The sequence below is a fragment of the Gastrolobium bilobum genome, unplaced genomic scaffold, assembly GCF_033153095.1.
Source record: "Gastrolobium bilobum isolate Gb01-03AN ecotype WA unplaced genomic scaffold, APGP_CSIRO_Gbil_v1 utg2365, whole genome shotgun sequence".
Classification (NCBI taxonomy): Eukaryota; Viridiplantae; Streptophyta; class Magnoliopsida; order Fabales; family Fabaceae; genus Gastrolobium; species Gastrolobium bilobum.
The window spans coordinates 706,570-728,431 of record NW_026899145.1 but is presented as its reverse complement, the minus strand read 5'-3'; the positions used below and the strand labels follow the sequence as shown (position 1 = coordinate 728,431).

Below are 21,862 nucleotides of genomic sequence, written 5' to 3'. Positions count from 1 at the left end.
TTTTTTGTCCACTCTCTTTCCCCCTTTATCTATCTCTTTCTCTCACTTAAAATAATACAATTTTATATTCTTTAAAATGATACACACTTTTTCCTTAAAAAAAATATCAATTGAATATCATTTTTCAAAATCGTTAGATATAAATACGACAGTTAAGATTGAGAATAAAACTTACACTGATGTAAAATGATCTCGACTTGTGTGTGTGTGTGTGTGTGTGTGTGTGTGTGTGTGTGTGTGTGTGTGTGTGTGTGTGTGTGTGTGTGTGTGTGTGTGTGTGTGTGTGTGTGTGTGTGTGTGTGTGTGTGTGTGTGTGTGTGTGTGTGTGTGTGTGTGTGTGTGTGTGTGTGTGTGTGTGTGTGTGTGTGTGTGTGTGTGTGTGTGTGTGTGTGTGTGTGTGTGTGTGTGTGTGTGTGTGTGTGTGTGTGTGTGTGTGTGTGTGTGTGTGTGTGTGTGTGTGTGTGTGTGTGTGTGTGTGTGTGTGTGTGTGTGTGTGTGTGTGTGTGTGTGTGTGTGTGTGTGTGTGTGTGTGTGTGTGTGTGTGTGTGTGTGTGTGTGTGTGTGTGTGTGTGTGTGTGTGTGTGTGTGTGTGTGTGTGTGTGTGAAAAGTATTTCTCCAGTCACCAGAGATAAAGTTATCTCTAGTGACCTTAAAACGACGTCCCAGAGGTGACCTTAAAACGACGTCGTTTTAGGGTTATAAGATTAAAAATTTATAATGATAAAAATTAATATAACCATGTAATATATTATAATTACAAAAACACATTGATTTCTGTCCCAAAACGACGTCGTTTTGGGCTCACTGGAGATAACTTATCTCCATTGACTAGAGAAATCCTTTACCCTATATATATATGCCTGATATTCTTATATCGGTGTAAGAATAATAAATTTTACACTCAATCTTAACTCTTGATTTTTAATATCTAACGATTATAATTTATTGAAAATTAATAATTAATTAATAAAAATAATCCAATAATTCTTAACCATTAGATGCACTAAAATCAACAACTAAGATGTGATGTAAAACTTGTTATTCTTACACCAATATAAATATATATATAGGGATGGTTCTTTTGACTCTAGAGTAAGACTTTTCCTCATCATAGCCGTTGATGGACGGAAATCAACGGTTGTCATTTGTAATGTAATCATTAATTAATTAATTAATATGACTTCCTAAACTATAATCGTTGGATGGACGGAAATCAATGGCTGATATGAGGAGTAAGACTTACTCCTCATCTTAGTCGTTGATAGACGGAAATCAATGGTTGTCATTTGTAATGTAATCATTAATTAATTAATTAATATGACTTCCTAAACTATAACCGTTGGATGGACGAAAATCAATGGCTGATATGAGGAGTAAGACTTATAAGTCTTACTCTGGAGTCAAATGATCTCTCTCCTAATTAATTAATTAATTAATTAATGATTACATTACAAATGACAACCATTGATTTCCGTCCATCAACGGCTAAGATGAGAAGTAAGACTTAAAAGTCTTACTCTGGAGTCAAAAGAACCCTCCCCTATGGAGAGAGATCATTTGACTCCAGAGTAAGACTTATAAGTCTTACTCTTCATATCAGCCATTGATTTCCGTCCATCCAACGGTTATAATTTATGAAGTCATATTAATAATTAATTAATGATTAAATTACAAATGACAACCATTGATTTTCGTCCATCAACGGCTAAGATGAGGAACAAGACTTAAAAGTCTTACTCTAGAGTCAAAAGAACCCTCCCCAATTAATTAATATGACTTCCTAAACTATAACCGTTGGATGGACGAAAATCAATGGCTGATATGAGAAGTAAGACTTATAAGTCTTACTCTGGAGTCAAATGATCTCTCTCCATATAGGGGAGGGTTCTTTTGACTCCGGAGTAAGACTTAAAAGTTATTCTTACACCAGTGTAAAAATAAGAAGTCTTACACAAAACCTTGACCATTGATTTCGATGCATCTAACGATGAAAATTTATTAGATAATATTTATTAATTAATTATTATAACTCAACAAATCTTAACCGTTAGATATATAAAAATCAACGGTTAAGATTTGGTATAAGACTTATCCTATTATTATATATATATATATATATGGAAAATAACTATCTCATGTTGCATGAGATAACTATCTCATGCAATAGAGAGAAAGTAGTGGGATCCACTAGTTTTTCTTTTTTTTTTTAAAAAAAAAATTGTGGATCCCACTATTTTGTCTCTATTGCATGAAATAATTATCTCATCCAACATGAGATAAATAAATCCCTATATATATATAGAGAAATTCAAAAGTCATGTTACGGGAACATAAACTTCTTTTCCTACAGATACATAAAAAACAAAGCCAGCTTTTTTTTCATTTAAAAAAAAAAAACTGCGAACCCCACAGACATTGTGTTTGTAGGAATTTGGGAGTTTGGTCCATTGACATTACATACATAAACCCCATATATATATATGTCAAGCATGATGTATCATGTGAACTCTATCATTTTCTTTTATTTGCACAAAATATGGAAAACTATTTTCTCATAATTGTTTACAGCCAGATTAAACCAAGAGGCTTTCGATTTTATTATTATTATTTATTTATTTATAGTCCACCCACTTACTTCCTGCAATCGAAAATTTATCCCCCAAAACCCCTATTCAGATTATCCATTATATTATTTCCTGTTTCATCCAAAAAAAAGATTATCCATTATATTCTCGTAATTAACAACGAAACACTCCTTGGAAAGCTTGTTTTCTTTTTTCCTTTCTTTCTTCATTACTTGTATTAGAAAATTAGGTTGAAAAATTATTATTTATATGAAGTGGCAACGCTTTTATACATACACTGGCATACTCGACCGTCACATGTTCATTTAAAAATCACTAATAAAATCTTAAATCCCAATGTAACTATTTTGATATTCTAAATATTGCACATATAGCTTAACACCGAATAATATGTACAATTTTTTCATCCTTCATGTGATCTTAATTATTTTTTATTATTTTTTGATTTTTTTTAACTCAAATTTGAAAAAATAGAAAAAAGAATATAGATTTCAAATGCCATAACTCAAGCTCATAACTACAACTACAAGGGATGAATTGAATATTACACTCAGCAATGTCACAGAACATTACTTTTATTTAAAAGAGTTTGACTAGTAAACCCAAATCGTTGTACAAGGCCCGTGAAGGCCCAAGACTGGAATGGAAATCAGACAGTGTATAAAATTCGATAAATTCTTTGATTACATAATATATATGAAATTTGATAAATCATATAAGTATTAAAGATATAATAAAAAATACAACAAACAGTCTTGCACGAAATTAAATAGATAGAAGCAGAAATTGATAAAATTTTCATCCGAAACAAACTACTTTTGTGCAATTTGTTCGAGGGAAAGTGAATAAATGCTGAACTTGAAAACACCTAAGATACTGTGCTGGAACTGAGCTTATCATTCTTTTTAGTTACTTTTTCGAATGCTTTCCCCCATTTCGCTGCTTCCTTCTGTTTTAACATGGTATGTATGATGGCCTGCACATGGACTCACACATTAAGTTAGCAAACCAGGGTGAGAGTGTACATATTGAAATGTGTATTTTTTATTTTTTATTAAAAAAAATTATTTATTTAAAATTAGTATAATGAATATAGTGTGCAAATAATATTATTGTTTCTGATTGATGGAAAAGGATAGAATGATGTGAAATAGAATATAATGACATTCACCCAATGAGTGCAGCTCAGTTGGTAACTTGGCGTTGAGTTAGTGGGGTTGGATATGTGTTCGATTCCCGCTGAATGCATTCTTGGGGAGGGGGCTGAACCTTTAGTCATCACTGTTTCCCCGCACTCCGGATTAGTCTCATAGCCGGCTCAAAGAGTCGAAGCTCGTGGGGATACCGGAGGGAGCCAACTCGTCTCAAAGAGATAATTAGGGTTGGGTAACTCCAAAAAAAAAGAATATAATGACATTCTTTGTCATTGTTATAATTTTTTAAAATATGGTGGAATATACTGAAAAATTATATAATCTATTTCATCTCATTCCATTTAATACATTTTTTTTTTTTTTGAAAATACAAAATATAAATAACTTATAATGTACTAATTATTTCTTATCCCATTCTATTCACTTTCCAAATAATGAAATATAAAATTTCTTTTATTTCAACATAAAATATCGAAAAGATATGTAATTTTATTCTATTTCATTCTTACTTAATTTTATTATTTTGACCTATTTCATTCTATTATCGAAACAAAAATATTATAAAATTATTTTGACCAATATATGTCTAAAACAAAGCCGTAATGGGTTAGGAAGTGAACCGTTGTGTGTGATCAGAGGTCCGAAAGCCCAAGATGTAAACCAGCTGGGTGTGAAGGTTATTATATGGGTACCTAACATAGCAATGGTCAGGCCAAGATTATGAGAGGCGATCCCAGGGGTGCAGGGCGTCAATGGAGAGTGGTGTTTAATGGTTGCAATGACTCTCTAACTTGACAGAGTAATGACTCATATAATAATAATGAACATCCCCCTTGGCTGTTGGAAATTTAGAAAAAATAAGGAGAATAATAGATGAAGAAATTTTTTTGTATTAAAATTGGCTAAACAAAAATAACAACACACTATTTTTAATCTCACAATCACTCTCTTTCTTTCTAAGTGCTACTGCACTTTCTCTCAATTTTCCTCAAGAGTGCTTTTTCACTTTTTCTTCAACTATCAAAACACTTGTTATATCATTCTATAGACACGGCACAAATGCTCCCAATTTATACTATGGACAGCCGACTATCTTTGCCAACAAAACATGATTTTTTAACATTAAAACTACAGCTAATAGTTTAATATGCTTCACCGACTTTTGGCTTAGAAAGTATGCAAACATCAACTTGATATCAACATCAATAGCCATATACGGTGCAGTCTTTTATCGGTGGAGGAATTTAGGTAGCAAATGGTAGAGGCTTCTAGAGTAGCGGTGAACCAAAGATAAAGTGGCAAAAGTCAAGTTTGATTTCTAACATTGGCATGGCGAAGATGAGGGTATTTATAGGTCCCAATTTGGTTGGAATGTGAGCCAAGTCAACTATCACTGGGGAGAGCCAAACCAGCCTGGCCTTGCTGAGACAGGGCTCCTTGCAGTTACTGCCATGCTAACAGCAACTGCTGCGTGAGGGGGTGGTTCCAATGTGACATATTGGGTGTCTGTGAAGGCAAAAGGAAAGCGGGGGAGTCTTCCAATGTAGGACTTTGGTGTCTTACGTTGGAATGTTGGTCTGTCATTCAAGGGGTGGCAACAACGTTGACATAATATGCTGCTTAAGGCTAATATGGCTTGGGCCCTCAGTGTCAGGCCTATCATGCAAAGGGTTGGCTGGACAGAACAGGAAGAATGATAGAGAGTAATAAAAGTTATTGTTTAAAAGTATATATATAAGCTTGTAATTACAGAATGGGTTTTATAAAAAAATTATGTTGTAGGAAAAATGAATTTGTCATGTTATAGAAATTCATTTTCTGTATCTTAGTTTTTGTTTTTTTAAATCAAAATGCGGGCCCCACAAAATATTGTATACGTATTAAACTCTCTTTTTTTCCTGTCGCATTATGAATACAAACCCTTTACAGAATTGGGCATTCTTTATGTTTATAACAAAAGTAGAAAAAATTATATTTTATACCCAGTTAAAGAGAGCAAGATGACCATCAAACATATGCATTAACAGCTAAGAGTTGTTCCAATTTAATTAATAATTTCGAGTTCCCCATCCTTAGAACGATGAACCTATGGGTAATAAAAAAAATGATAACTTGCGTACCAAGTAAAGTCGGTTAGGAATTCTCATGGATTTGCCAACTCTTTCGCATAGTATATATAGCATCTTTTTTATTTTATTAGTTTTTGCCGGAAAAACTATCATTATATTTGTTATTACTTATGAACTTAAATAATAATTTCTGATTCAATCAAATTTTAATAATTAAAAAAACTCTCTGTAAACAATTACTTACCTCGTGAAGTTTATTAACTAAACATATTTTTATTTGAACGAGTTAAATATGATATAACTAAATTTTTTTTAAAAACATTGTTGTTGTTTTTTTTTTGGTAAACAAAACATTGTTGTTTTAAACTCCAAATAGTAAATTATGCTTTTATCGAACACTTTTTGAGAAATAGGTATGTAAATGGACCCAATGGCCCGACCCACATTAGGTCACACTTGATCTATCATGTATCTGGTAAAATAGAAGAGGTTATTTTTTTAAAAAAACAAATCTTTTTAGAAAGCATGTTATAGTCTTTCTTTTATAAGATCTGGCCTATAAGTTTACAGGTTGACATACATCATACTATTTATTGTAAATAAAATAAATAAAATAATTATTTTAATAATTTTAAATAATAAAGTAATACTATTTTAATTATTTTTTATTATTATTAGATGCCTAATAGGTTTAAACATGCTAATAAGCCTAGATCAAATTTTTTATTTTTTAAATAGAAGTCAGACCAGACTTATGATTTGGGGCTACACAAAACTAACAAAGAACAGGCCATGCTTAGAGTGTTTTACATAGGTTTGACCTATTTAAACCAAAGTCTGGCCCGACACTTTTATTACTTGTACACTTTTATCTTGATAGTAAATAATGTATTCGCAATTTTTTAAAGGGCACCGATAATTTTTCTATAACATGAAAAATATTAAACTCATAATTTTATCCTTAAATTTATTGAGATCAAAGAGGAAAAAAAATAGACACTGAAAATTAATGTTGTTGCACTTGAAAATGTTTAGCAACGAAAAAAGTGATGGAAAACAAAAGATGGCACCAATAATATTTTTTTCTCTTCTCTTGTACTACTATACTAATATGCATGAAGAGATCAATGACTAACCTTGTAGAGTAAAAGTTGAGCTATTGAACGTTTTTCACAAAAAGTAATACTCTCGTTGTAACATTCGACCAGTTTGTCAATCTTCTCCTCGTACTTTAACTTTATCATGCATTAAGGAAAAAAACAAAAACGACAAAACAAAATAAAAATATCCATATTAGTAAGTATACATTAATCAATGCATTCTTCTTCAAGTTAAATCTCAATTCGATAGTAGAGATACTTACCAAAAATATGTTGCTGGTTTTGGGTTTTGAGAGAAAAAAAGTTTAGAGTTGCTTAAAATATTATACCAAGATGTATAGTTTTTTTGGAATACTCAACAATATTACATTCAGCATAGAAAAAATCCTAGAGTTAACGTAAGCAATTGAGTTTCAGTCCGTATGAACTCAAATAATCATGGTCTGACCTATTAAATTTGTATGTGAACATTTATTATTTAACCTATATATTAATATATATCCAATAAAATATACTAACTGATTGGATTAAAAAGAAAAAAGAAAGAAAGAAGAAAAACAGATTTTGTGTATACATCACTGGAATTAAATGGAATAATAAAATGGGAAAGAGGGAGTAAGATACTTACTCTAGGTAGCAAATCTCCTTTCACTAAATACATGTAATATCAATCTATATGATTATATGTGTAATGGATGAAATTTACTAACCTTTTTTTTTTTTTTGATAATAATTTACTAACCTTTTTAGGATCCTCAAATTCTTCATCAATTTTACTGTCAAGCCGTTTACGGGCTTCTTCAATTTTTCCCTGCATATTAAGTAGGGTTTGAATATCTGTCTAAACAGAGTATATATATATATATATATATATATATATATATATATATATATATAGGGATTTATATTTCTGCAGCAATCAAATACTTGTCATATTGGAAAACATTAAATGCGAGAAATCATAATCATACAGATACAAAGAATGAAAGCATTAAATGTGGAAAATCATAATCATACACCTATCGTTGTTGTACGTAAAGCGGCTGCAGAAATGATTTTACCATATATATATATATGAGGTAGGATCCTTTGACATCAGTGTCAAATTTGAAATTTGACACCTCATCTGAGAGCCATTAGATCAAAAAAGATTAACGACTCTAATTTGTAAGCATGTGACACCATTGATCTTTTTTGATCTAAGGGCTATCAGATGAGGTGTTAAATGATCCTACCTATATATATATATATATGGAAAAAAAATATTTCTCCGGCAATTTGAGATAAAGTTATCTCCAGCCACTCCAAAATTACGTCGTTTTGTTTATTTATTTCCTTATGTTAATTGATTCACCTTTGAATGATTATGATTTCTTCTTTCTCTCTCTTCTTTTATCACCATTGATCCATCTTTGTACGGTTATAATTTAGTAGTCGAAGATAAAATTATCTCAAACAGCTTGAGAAACGATAAGCTCTATAAATATATATAGGGGAAGATATACTTATGACCAAAAATTTTTAATACCTTTACAACCAACCTAATCACTGTTGATTTCCGTCAATCTAACGATTATCATTTATTGGAAATTATTGGTCATATTTATTAATTAATTATTAATTCCCAAAAATAATAACCGTTAGATTGACAAAAATCAACTGTGATTAGGTTGGTTGTAAATGTGATAAACTTTTTTGGTTGTAAGTATATCTTGTCCATATATATATATATATATATATATATATATATATATATATATATATATAGATGATAAATCGATTATAAAATCTTAGCATTACATTAAATTCATCCTCAAAAGTAAAAGAGATTCTAACAAAAATTGTTAACAATAAATTTTTAAAAAAACGCCATTATAGATTCTCATTTCAAAACAAAATTAAACCATATTTTGGTTTGTGTACCAAAATAAAAATCATTGTCAATTTAATCTCGTATATATTAAATTTACAAATTTGATTCATCTAAGTTTAAATCTTTTTAAATTTTAGTCCATCTATCAAGTTTAGTCCACACATCATTCACCTTTATTATTGGGACGATCCAAAGGACTAAAATATTGAAATTTAAGAAATCAAATTCATAAAATCAATCTATAGAAAACTAAATTGATAATAGGATATCTCTGACGAACTAAAATGGAGTTTTACTCTGAAATATTAATATATTATAGGCTAACAACAAATTGAAATGTCAGAATTCTTGATGACATATAAATAAGCAGTTAATTTATTTTTGCTAAAAAAGGAAAGATTAAATTGGTTTAGAAGTGCAAACAATATTATTGGATTGAAAGAAATCAAAGAATGATTGCCTGAAAGATAAATGGATGACAGTATATATCGTTATGTCGTCATTTCAAAAAAAAAAAAAGGCTATGTTAATAAAAGATGAACAAATAATGCAACATCGTTAGTCAGCATTTCCCTAATCAGGTTGCTATGTTTCTTTATAGTGATAATATCCAAGATGAAGAAATGCCACGTGCTCCATCTTTTAATTTTATCAAAGAAGGTCGTCTTTTTATTATAATAGGCTAGGTATTTCATGTTACTGACTGTGGCACAAAAAATATGTGTTTAGTTTTGGTGGTATCATAGAAAAAACACAAAAATCAGAATACAATATATAAGGATAAAATGTTATCAAAAATAAATAAATATATATATATATATAAGGATAAAAATTATAGGAAATTATATCTGAGCTCAATATTAGATTGTGTCCTTTAAGACAATTTTGCCCTCTTTATGATGCCTAAGATTAGTGGACAAATACCTCCTAGGATAGAATGAGTTATCTCTGTTTCAATGGTGGTACTACCAAAAGAAACAGTATCGGCAGACAAATGAACGATGATCAATCGCAGACCAAGGCAGTTTGGGAGGATTAATTTTGACAGAGTTTTTGTAAGAAATCGGGAAAACTTAGTAATTTTGTTTACAGGCCACTGATATATAGAGAGATGAAGGTCACAAGATGAAAATGCATGACTATTCAGAAACAAACAAGCGAGATTGTTCACTTGCAAAGAAGCATGTATACGCGTACCCATATTTGTCCACCCCGGCGAACATTTCGTGACATTGCTCGTCGTCCCGCTTCTATTTGCCTCGATGTTATCCAAGCGGGCTCAAGTGATCGAAGAGCATATCTTCCGAAGCAAATAAGATTACCTCGATAAAAGGACAGACTCTTCTAACTTCTTATTCATAACCCATTTATACAACATTTCAACCTCATGCAAATTAGGGGGTGTTCATTAACCGATCCAAACCGATTCAAACCGCGGTGACCGAACCAAAAAATCGATAACCGAATAAACTGAAAACTGAAAAACCGAAAACCAATTAAAAACCGCAAATTTTAATTGGATTAGATCGGTTTTTGGATGGGTTGATGAAAACCGATCCAATATATTAATTTCCCCCTACTTACTTGGGTATTTCCCTAATGATAGCCTAAAAATTTCTAAACCCAAGACTCATTAACCCATCAACTAAACCCAAGAAAAAATCTAGTCATATCTCATCAACAAAATTTTATCTTTGTAGAGCTTCGTATCTCATTGCCAAAATTAAAAAAATTATATTATAGTTTACTAATGCTTTTGTATTTCAAAAAAAAAAATTTACAAAGCCAATATATACAAAAGATGTTATTTGCACAATAATCATGAAATAAATTTTAGGATGTTCAAAAAACCGAAATCCAATCCAATCCAAACCGAAAAAAATTGGATTGGATCGGATCGGATTTGAAAAAAAATCAAAACTGAATGGATGATTATATGATCAAACCGAAGGGATTGGATCGGATAATTTTTGCTTCCAAAATTGATCCAATCCAGACCGCGAACTCCCCTAATGCAAGTATTATACATGGTGAAAAAATATAATATAAAATTATTAATATATTTTTTACTTAATAATTTAAGTTTTTGAATTTAAATGATTTTTAACATTATATGAAAATTTTTTGTGACCAAGTGATCACAAATCATTTTATAGATAAATAAATATTATGAAACTTTCTAGTATAGATGGACTAGTGTATTATTCACTATTCAAGCACTGGGTTGATAAAAAAATATAATATAAAACTATTAATACGAGATTCATCTAGTAATTTAAACTTTTGGGTTTAAATGATTTTTTATATTGACCATGAACCTTAAGCTAGGATAAGTGAGACCAACATCATCGTCTCTCAATCCAAAATTTTAGGACACTAAATCTAGGGATCTTGTCACTTATATCCCTTTGTTTAGTCGATCCCAAACTATTGTGGACTCCCTCACACATGAATTTCAAACCAAATATAATAAATTTGATCATCTATTTAAGGGGTAGAAAAGTTTGGTTAAAGAAAAAAAAAAATGAACAGTGATCCATGTACAAGCTCAAGTGATAGGGAAGTCAATCATATACATACCTGAAATATAAGAAGTTGTAACAACGCCGTTCGCAGGCTGTATTCTGCCTGGGAATCCTTATATCTCTCGTATTCATCTTTCATTTTTTGCAATGCTTCTTTTTCAGCTTTACGCCCAGATTTGCTTTGACCAATAGCACACAACTACAAATGAATAAGGAAGAGGTTGAATGAAAAAAGAGTAATAATCAAATTAATCATTGTTATTCAGTTTTGACCTTTTATTCTTTTTTAAAAATTTCTTGTTTCATTTGATCATTCTCATTCAAATTTAAAAGTATCAGCAAAGTAGTAGTAAAATAAGAGAAACCTTCAGCTCTTCAACTTGCTTCTCATCAGGTTCATCCTTAAACTGGGGACATGCCTGATTTGAGGGTTCTGCATTGATCATCTTCAATAGTGACTCAAGTGTAACCTCTTCTCCAGCTTGTGGAAGCCTAGGTGAAGGAATTGCATAAGCTGTGTTAAATTTAGGATTCATACTGCTATTAAAATTCAACAATCCAAGAACACAAGCCAAAACCAGAGATGCTCCACTCATTCCCCTCAAAATTTTGTTGTCATTTCCCTCATGCTTGGAAGACACAGAGAAACTATCAAGCATGCAATTTGTATGCCTAGATGAACATGCAATTGGTTTGCTTGTGGAAGAGTGAGAGAGACAAAGAGTGGCATGGTTAAATCTAAGATGGAACATGCTTTCCCTTGCATTTTCAGATGCTTTGGAAACATAGGACAGGCGCAGGGGAGTTCTAGGAAGGGGACAATAGCATAGGCGAATAACAGATTCCATCTTGGTGGAGATTATAGCGGATAAAGCCTCACAAGTAGTAGTCTATCTAATAGTATTTATGATCCATAAGTAATAGTAAAATGCATCTCTAGAATGAAGGATGGAAGATAGGTATATTTTTCTGCTTGAAAAGAAAGTTGCAATTGTTAATAAGCTGCTTTGTACGTTATATATATTTTTATTATTATTCCATTACCCTAATTATCCTTTTGGAACGAATTAGGTACTCAGGGTATTTCCACAAATTGGGTGGGAAAAAGGACTTGCACAAATATGAGACTAATCCTGAGTCAAGTAGCATGACAATTATTGAGTTCTAACCCTGAAAGTTCTCTCTAGAATTTGAATCCATGCTCTCTTTGACAATTCTTCCGTCGTAGGGATCATATTGTTACTTGAGCCAACCATGGGGGTTTGTACATTATACTTCTTTCAATGCTAGAGTGATTCCCACATGTTACACATTTAGGAAGAATGATGTAAGCTTTTGTTGCTTTTATCAGGCCCCAACTTAGTACAAGTCATTTGTGGGGGATAAATCTTTGCTTAAAACATGGGATACCTCAAAAAATTGATGTGGAGATCGATTCCTGACAAAAAAACTTGAATTTCTTTACCTATCTAGCAAGACTAGAATCAGAACCTTTGATGATATTCACAAACTTTATATTATGTATATTGCTTTTACCTTTGATTTTATGCAGGTTCAATTAATTGGGAGGAATGCTCAACTAAATAGTTATTCTTCTTTGTGATAAAGGAAAAGGGAAGAAAAGGGACCAACTTGTAGAAAAGCGTATGTACGGATAACTTGGTAAAATTGGTGAAAGTGTTTCTATGTGTACGGATCTGCGTGAAGCGTAAATCATGGTCAAGGAGAAGGCCTGTTCTAACTAGATCTAGGTCCCTTATAGAATTATATGGTGGTGATCTAGCAATGAAGAGATTCTTTGAGGATTCTTCTAAAGACTTTACTTCAATAGGAACATGTTGATTTAAAGAAGTTTCAGGCTATAATATCTTGAGTAGGATAAGATTATAAATTATCATTAAAATCAGATTTGCTATGTATTATTACAAGAATACAATAACATGCTTAAATTCAGCAAAATAGAAAAGAAAGAAAAAAATACTGTTTTCATATTTTTAGTTTACCTTGTTTTATTCTATGGAGCTGGATAATTTTGAACACTTCAACTTGGGTAGTGTCTTCATAAGAAACCTCGTGAGCATGCTAAATCTTTAGTTATCCCAAATTCCCAATTGGATAATCTAAAGCATGCCACTTGACTAAGTGCCCTACCTTTTCAAAACATTGTTTTGAGTTTTGAAATTTTAAATTCCAAAAATATTACAAAAGTTAGTTATTACTGTTTCTATGGTCAACCAAAGATGAACTTTGACCACTTCATTTGAATCGTTAGTGGTCCATAGAAGTACCCTGGGAGGGTGTGGTATATTGATATACGAGTGTTCATAGTAACAATGGTAAAGACTAAAACCCTAACGAAGCTTCCCATAGTGCAAAGCAGGTATACTGCAAAGGGGAAGTCAGGAAGTGCGTGAGTGGCTAGAGAGACTTCACAAATATACAAAGTAACAGCATGAGAGTTGAATAGAGAAGAAAATGCCCCATGATGAGCCAACTATCGGGGTTTGTACATTATACTTTTTGCCCTACTGTCAATGTACAGTGGGCAACACTATAGGACAAAGGAAAAATTCTAGTGATAAGCCTTTATGGCTCATTATGGGTACCTTCTATAAAGTTCTAAGTATGGACTTTAAAGATTGAACCCAATTGGTTGGGCTTGTAGAGTGCTCCGGCCAAAACATCATTAAATTACGGAATTGAAAGCATCTAAAAACGCTACCCTACCCGACCATAATGCTCTCTCAACTGATTTGGCATCATTTCCATAGAAGATTGGGTGCTAAATAACAATCATGAATGAGTAGCGTTGATTTCAACTAGCAATACTCAAAACCTTTCAAATCAATTCGAGACTATGTTTTTTAAAAAAAATAGTCTTGTCTTCTAAGCAAAGCAAATCTCTCAATGATGTTATTAATATATATTTCTAATGTAGAAAACAGAATTGATACAAAATTAGTACCTATATATCAAGACGCTACTAATATTCCAAGTTAAATAACTGACTTCAATTAAACCTACTCAGATTAGTTGGGTTCCATTTTCTCAAATATTATACAATTGGTGTCAAATTTTTAGTGTAAGTTGTTTGTGCAAGAACCTCTGCATAGCGAAATAGAAATCAAATCCGAGGAACAGAAATCCATGGAAACCATTTTATGGGGAAACTAATAACAACTTCTAAACCTCTCATCCTCCAATCAAAGTTCCTCTGTTTCTCTCTGCTCTATCTCTTCACCTTTCTCTTCCTTGCTCTTTATGCCATTTTCTCTCAATCCAAATGCTTTGATCCCATTCAAACTTCTCTCTTCTCTTACCCTTCCTCCTATGGAGAACACAAGTATGCTATCTCAACCACACGTTCTACCTGCTCTTCCCCTGTCATATTTTCAGGTACTGACATGTGGCCAGGCTTTCTGTGCTCCCACAAAAAAAGTTGTTGAATTTTTTAGTTTAAAGGATAAAGATAATGTCTTTTGCTTATTGGGTTTTGGTTCTTGTGTTCAGATTACTGGGATGTTTTGAAGGAGATCAAGCGTTTCCGCAAGAACTCTTCATCTCCCACGAGGATTATGAGGTATATGCAGGGGAATGCTGAAAGTTTTGGTGGGAATCTCAGCACCATTTTGAGGTTTTCGTATTTTGATCATCAAAACGATAGCAAAGAAGTTCCATGTGGATTTTTTAAGAAATTTCCAATTAATAATTCTGGTCAGTTCCCTCCTCTTCTTCATGCATGTGTGCATGAGTGTGTGAGTGTCCAATGACGGAGACTCTTGAAGATATCTCAATTCATGCATAAAATATTGAACTATCAAGTTTCTGTAAGTTATAAATTGCCACTGAAATTAATGGATATTGAAAAATAGTGGCTCCAGATATTACTTACATTGTGGAGTTCATAAAGTTAATTTTCATGTTCTTTTATATTTTGAGTTTAGATAATAATCTGCTTATGTTGTATCCTTTGTATCTGGATGTAGATCGATTGGCCATGGAAAAGTGTGAAAGTGTAGTTGTGGTTTCAGCAATTTTCAATGACCATGATAAAATCCGGCAACCGAGGGGCATGGGGTCCAAAACACTGGAAAATGTGTGTTTCTTCATGTTCATAGATGATATTACCCTCAAAGGGCTTGAACATCATGGAATGGTTTCAATAAAATCAAGTGAATACAAGATAGGTGTGTGGAGGATTGTGAAGGTTTCAAAAGAGGATTTGTATCAGATCCCAGCAATGAATGGGGTGATACCAAAATATTTAGTCCATAGACTATTCCCAAATTCCCACTTCAGCATATGGATAGATGCAAAGCTACAACTAATGGTTGATCCATTGTTGTTGATTCATTCACTAGTTATATCTGAGAATGTAGACATGGCTATATCAAAACACCCATATTATGTTCATACTATGGAAGAATCAATGGCAACTGCAAGGTGGAAGAAATGGTGGGATGTCAATGCATTGAAGATGCAAATGGAGACTTATTGTGAAAATGGATTGCAACCTTGGAGTCCCAGCAAGCTTCCCTATGCCTCAGGTAACTATGCATTATTTTTTATATTAATTTCTTGTTGTAGAACTGTGGGATTTTGTTTACTCACAGTTGAATTAAGATATACTCTTTTCAAGATTTTGACACAAACTTAGTACCCTCAATAATAAAGATTTGTAATAATACAACTTGAGTAGCTTATGCTTTAAAAAGTAATCAAGTATTTGTTATCTCGAGAAGTGGTAAAGTTGTTTCTTTGTGACTGAAATGTTACACATTCGAATCCGGAAAATAATTTCTTAACAAATATGTAAGGATAAGACTACGTATAAGAATTGTTCTCACATCTATCCTTATTAGTTGAGGTTTAACAAGGAGTGGTGAACACAGTAAGTATGTTTTAACCAATCCAAAATTACATTGCTTATAATGTAATGAACTTTAGAAAAGGTTTTACACCATATATAGTTGACTTTCTTAGCATTTAACTTTCGGAATTGGGGTTGGAACCATTATATAGATACTATTAAGTAACCATATATAATTGGCAGATGTCCCAGACAGTGCTTTGATCCTGAGGAAGCATGGATTGAGTAGTAATCTCTTCTCCTGTCTTATGTTCAATGAGTTGGAGGCTTTTAACCCAAGAGACCAATTGGCCTTTGCATTTGTCAGAGATCACATGAACCCCAAGGTAAAGCTGAACATGTTTGAGGTTGAAGTTTTTGAACAAGTGACAATAGAGTACAGACACAATCTCAAGCCAAGTGATGGGTCCACTGTCAAGAAATTGTCAAGGACAGTAAAAACAAAAAGGGCAGAACCAGATTTGTTGTATGTAAATGGCAGCTGTTGCAGCAGGTGCCAGCACTATCTTTCAACTATGTGGGGTGAATCTCATTAAAGATGCCCCAGAAGTAAAGAAAAAATAATTATCACAAAAAGAAGGTCAAAAAACAAAACAGAGAAAAAAATAGAACATCACAATTGGATTTGTCTTTTGACAAAATGTCATGGAGACTAACAATTGAAAAAATAAAGGAGAAGACTGATTCCTTTATTCACAAAGAAGCTGACAACCTGGTACAAATTAACAGCACTATTATGCTCTTTTCTATATAAATTCCCTTTGCTCAACTCTTTTGTTTTTTATTCAATTATATTGCTTTTTGAAAATGTGTGAAACTGAAGAATAGTGGAATTATCTGGCTGGTTTATTTCTTAAATCCAAAGTAGCTAAGAATGAAGATAAGGAGAAGGATATTAGTGCTGTGGTCACAATAAGTAGGTTGAATTTTGATTCAATTACATATAATTTTATACATTTTCTTTTAGATACAAAGTAGGTAAAAAGGATCTCATAGAGTCATTGTTGCTGATAAGATAAGTCCTGATAACAAGCTGGACTCAATTGGTTTGAAAGTTTTGCATAAAATGTTTTCCAAATGGTAAAAAGACTGGGATGTAGAGGCTCTGAGTCAGCTTGGAAATTCTTATTTGGAACTCTGAAATTGTCTTCTTCAACCCATTCTTAAATTTGTTTTACTACCATTTTTGGTACACAATATTGATCAACCATACTTTTAAACATTCTAAATTTTTACTTTTATATTAAAAATGTACAAACACATTTTAGGTGAAAACAAACCACTCTTCGTTAAATCCCGACTAACTAACGAGAGTAGAGGAAGAGCAATTCTTATAAGCAATTTTACTGTTACATATTTGCAGTCTCCATTAAACCCCGACTAGTTAGAGTAAAGAGAGGGCAATTCTTATAAGCAACTTTACTCATATATATTTGCAAAAAAACTGTTTGTCGAATTCAAACCCAGAACTTTTTAATCACAAAGAAGTGACTTTAACACTGCTCCAGTCTCCGGACTAGCCTCAAAATTATTTATTATATGGAAAAAAAATGTTACCTTTTTTTTTTAAGTTGAGGGGAGTGAATCTTACAAAATTAAGGTTGAGTATCATTATCCCCGTTGTGTAATATATCTTAATTATTGAAAAATATATTTCGTAAAATACATCCCTAATAAAATATAGCGAAAACAGTTACTCTCTCCATTGAATATATTTGGCTTAAAATCATTTTAGTAAATTTTGGATCAATAAAATGCTGGATCAAACGTTATTGCATGCGCAATTTTATTTTTTTTAGTGTCCCCCTACCTGTTCAAACGTCATGGACTATTTTGATCTTATTCTAAACCCACGTTAAGTTTTGTCAAAGTAGGATATTGTTCTCTCCAACAATCTTCACAACACCTCTTCTTATAAAGTGTTATCTTAGATAATGTAACATGTGATTTCAGCTCTAATACCAATTTCGGCTCTAATATTGGTCAAAAGCAATAATTATTAGTCAACACGAAACTTTTTCTACTTATTCTTATTAGACCAAATATCATGATTTCATCTTCAACCCCACATTAGGTCTTGTCAATGTAGGATATTGACATCTTTAACAATAAATAAAAACTAATTTTTAAAAATACATATATTAAAAAAGGGCAAAGTGACTCTCCTATTGTAAGAGAGTCCTTGTCTTCCAACTAGTGAGAGAAAAACATATATAGGGTTGATATATGAAAAAGAAAAAATGCCTGGCACAAAAATAAAGTATTAGTAAGAGATTCTTTTGTTTTACTCCAAGACGAGGTTCGTTTTGTTGAGATATTCAAGTTTGACGAGTCCCACATTGGTTGGTAATGAGCTAAGTGAAGAGCATATAAGTGAAAGGACCCACGAACCCAATGCCTTAAGGTTTTTGGTTGAGACATGGTGTCGGATCCACTTGCCACGGTTGGTGTAGCCTTAGCTCATTGGTGGTGGCTCCCCGCCACCTTAGCTCATTGGTGGTGGCTCCTCGCCACGGGCTTCTCCTGGACCCGCTTGACATTGGAGTTTGAGGGAACGAATTTCCCAACAGTGGTATCAGAGCCGGATTGGGCTCGAGCTAGCCTAGTGATTGGCTAAGAGGCGGGTCGAGTACTTTGCGTTTCGGGTACTCGGTTGAGGGGGAGCATACCAATGGTGGGTTTCACACTTGAGGGAGAGATTGTTGAGATATTCAAGTTTGATGAGTCCTACATTGGTTGGTAATGAGCTAAGTGAAGAGTATACAAGTGAAAGGACCCATGAACCCAATGCCTTAAGGTTTTGGGTTGAGACATGGTGTCGGATCCACTTGCCACGGTTGGTGTAGCCTTAGCTCATTGGTGGTGTCTCCCCGCCACGGGCTTCTCCTGGACCCGCTTGACATTGGAGTTTGAGGGAACGAATTTCCCAACACGTTTAACCTGTTAAAAAAAGTTTTAATAGCTATTCAGTTGTTGCAGATCAGAAAATTTGCAGCAACACTTACTTTCATCAGGATTCGATTTCGTATCTTATTTTTTTTTTTTTTTGTTAATTTCAGGATCCGACTCCGTGTCCTACTATAATATATTTGCTGCAAGTTTTTTCATCAACAATGACAGCATAAATAAGGAACCCTTAAAAAAAATCTACCAAAATGTGATTGTTTCATATATATAGCATATTTTTTTAGAGCTCCTTCTACAGCGATATATGGAATAATATTTTTCCCTTCATTGTACATTATTAAAGGTTTAGTTTAAGTATCTTGTATGATATTGTTGTCTCCATTCCAACTCCATTTCTGGCCTCACTCTATTATTTATAGAAATAGAGTTTCATTAATAATTCCATAATCGAAATTATTAATGAAATTCCATTGAAGCCTGGACAAAATTCCCAGTTTCACGGAGGCCTTATCCGTTTTTATTTTTTATCTTTTCGAACTTATTCTCTAATTCTAAAAAAAAGAAATTAAAGAAGAGGGGAGGGGGTTAATCAAAGATATTTGATTGGATCTCCAATCTTTGCCCCCTCCCGTGCCAAAAATTAAAATGAAAAAAAGGGGAATATCAATGCGTCCGGGAATAAACGATTGATCTCTATCAAGAGACCCGCTAAAGCCCCGAACCATAGAGTACTTATCACTGGTGCCACAGAGAGATATGTTTTTATATCCCGCATTTCGAATCCTCCTTCTTTTTAGTCTTTATTGTAATTTTAAATGCATAATTACATACAGTAATACGATTTGATGACTATTTCGTTAATAATCGTTTATATTTTTTGTATCAAAGCTAAGACTTGATGTGTTTGTTGATAAACATGGAAATATAATGTTTTACATTACTTAGGTTTCGATACTTGTGATTTTTTATTTTTTATTTTCTCAGTTTCTATCAGCTTTGTTTGAAGTTATTTGCTGATTTCTCCTCATAACTTGGTGAAATGTTTTATGTAGATTTTGATTTTCAGTAAAACGAGCTAAAAGTAGGGTTCAATAAGTGGTATCTGTGTAAAGTATTATGGTCTAATTTGATTTCAGATTTGGGGCTTTTCAAAATTTGATGTTCTTTACTGCGTTGTGCTGTGATAGTCCTAGAGATATACATTTTGACTTCATTTCAGCCTTGGACTTCAATGGTAGCTTTTGCATCTTATAGAGTTTGTTTACCTTACTAGCTCTCATTTGTGCCACACACTCAAGGGAAGTTTACTTCACTAATCAGCAACTAAGCTTTAAGTTGATACTAGATTTTTACATTCTCTGTGGTGGGGGTACCAGCTGTCAAACCATATAGGGACAGGGGAAGTTCCTTTTTGTTGAAAGAAGATTTCTTTTGGTTATGAATGAAAGGGCTAGACTTGAAACATTTCTCATTCAAGGTGTATTGTCTGTGAAAGTGAGGGCCTTTTATTTTTAAGTCTATGATGCAAGATAAAAGAGGAGTGTTTAGAGTGAAAAGGGAAAGGGAGAAATACATGGGAGAACATAAATCAAGTAGATAACATAGAAAGATTTAATTCAACCGATTGCTTCTGAAACTTGACATTATTAGCACCTAACAATCCTTTTTTATAGCAACCCTTTTAATTCAAATTCTAGTTGGACAAGAAGGGTTTATTTTGTTTTTTGTCTAATTGAAATAGCAAGCCTTTATTTGTTTGAAATTTCTGACAATCATAGATTCTTAGTTGATAAAAACTATCCAAACTCTGTAAATTCGATCCATAAATCACACAGAACTATTGAAGTGTTATTATTTGAAATCATTACAAACACCATAACTTCTCTTCTTTCATTCTTTATCAGTTCAGAATTTGTTGCTTAGAATTAAAGGCTGTAAAGGCTTTCAAGCTTTTTATGTGAGCTTTGACTTTGGTAAATTTGGTTATTGGATGTTTGATATGGCTTCTCCCATCCATCATGTGAGCGTTGGGATTGATCTGTGATCAATCTTCATGCTAGCGCTTAGAAGAAACCAGGTTTATTAATATCTTTCACCTTTCTGATATCTAAGTGAGCTGGGCCTGATATAATGTAGATTTTTAAATATTTATCTTAGTTGAGTCTGACTTTTTTACTAAAAAAATATTAATAATAATAATTTGGCTCTGTCAAGTCCCTCCATTGCAGAGCATGACTTGGTGTTAAACTTGACTTTCTTTGCTTCATTGTGTCTGACTGGTTTTCCCAATTATCCATTTGCTTCATGAGGCTAATTTGATATGTCATGTACTGATCATAGACAAGAATAGAGATGAAAGTGATGAGAATGGCAGGTACTTCTGATAGGTTGCCTTGCCTGGATGTTTTTCCTGGTGCAGCAAACTGCTTTGTGCCGAGCATCTTGGAACAGCCTGAATGACTATGCAACTAATTGCCAACTGATTCTCTCTATTCTCACAATTCTTATAGCTTAAGTAGGTTTCAGTAAAAGTGTTTTGAAATTCCTCTTGTAAAGCAATCTTCAAGGCCTTATTGATACCACTACGTTGTTTTTTTTTTTATGCATCTTTTTTCAGTTTCAAACTGACCATCAGTTTATTGCATCTTTCATGCTAAAGTTGATGACTATTATCTATGAATTACAATTGATATACAGAAACGTCAAATCACTTTGAAAATTTGAAAGCAACTATGATTGTTTTATTTATTCTGATTCTGCTACTATAAGAGGATAGCC

General features: G+C 32.7%; 1 protein-coding gene across 1 annotated transcript; it reads left to right on the top strand.

The window, feature by feature from the left end:
• The first annotated feature begins 14,468 nt into the window (after positions 1-14,468).
• On the top strand, positions 14,469-21,544 carry LOC133287605 (alkaline ceramidase TOD1-like). The gene is made up of 7 exons (XM_061485243.1): positions 14,469-14,703; positions 14,818-15,021; positions 15,294-15,854; positions 16,361-16,643; positions 20,221-20,318; positions 20,989-21,104; positions 21,425-21,544. The coding sequence occupies exons 1-7, from the start codon at positions 14,469-14,471 to the stop codon at positions 21,542-21,544; spliced, it is 1,617 nt and encodes a 538-aa protein (XP_061341227.1).
• Positions 21,545-21,862: the final 318 nt, after the last annotated feature.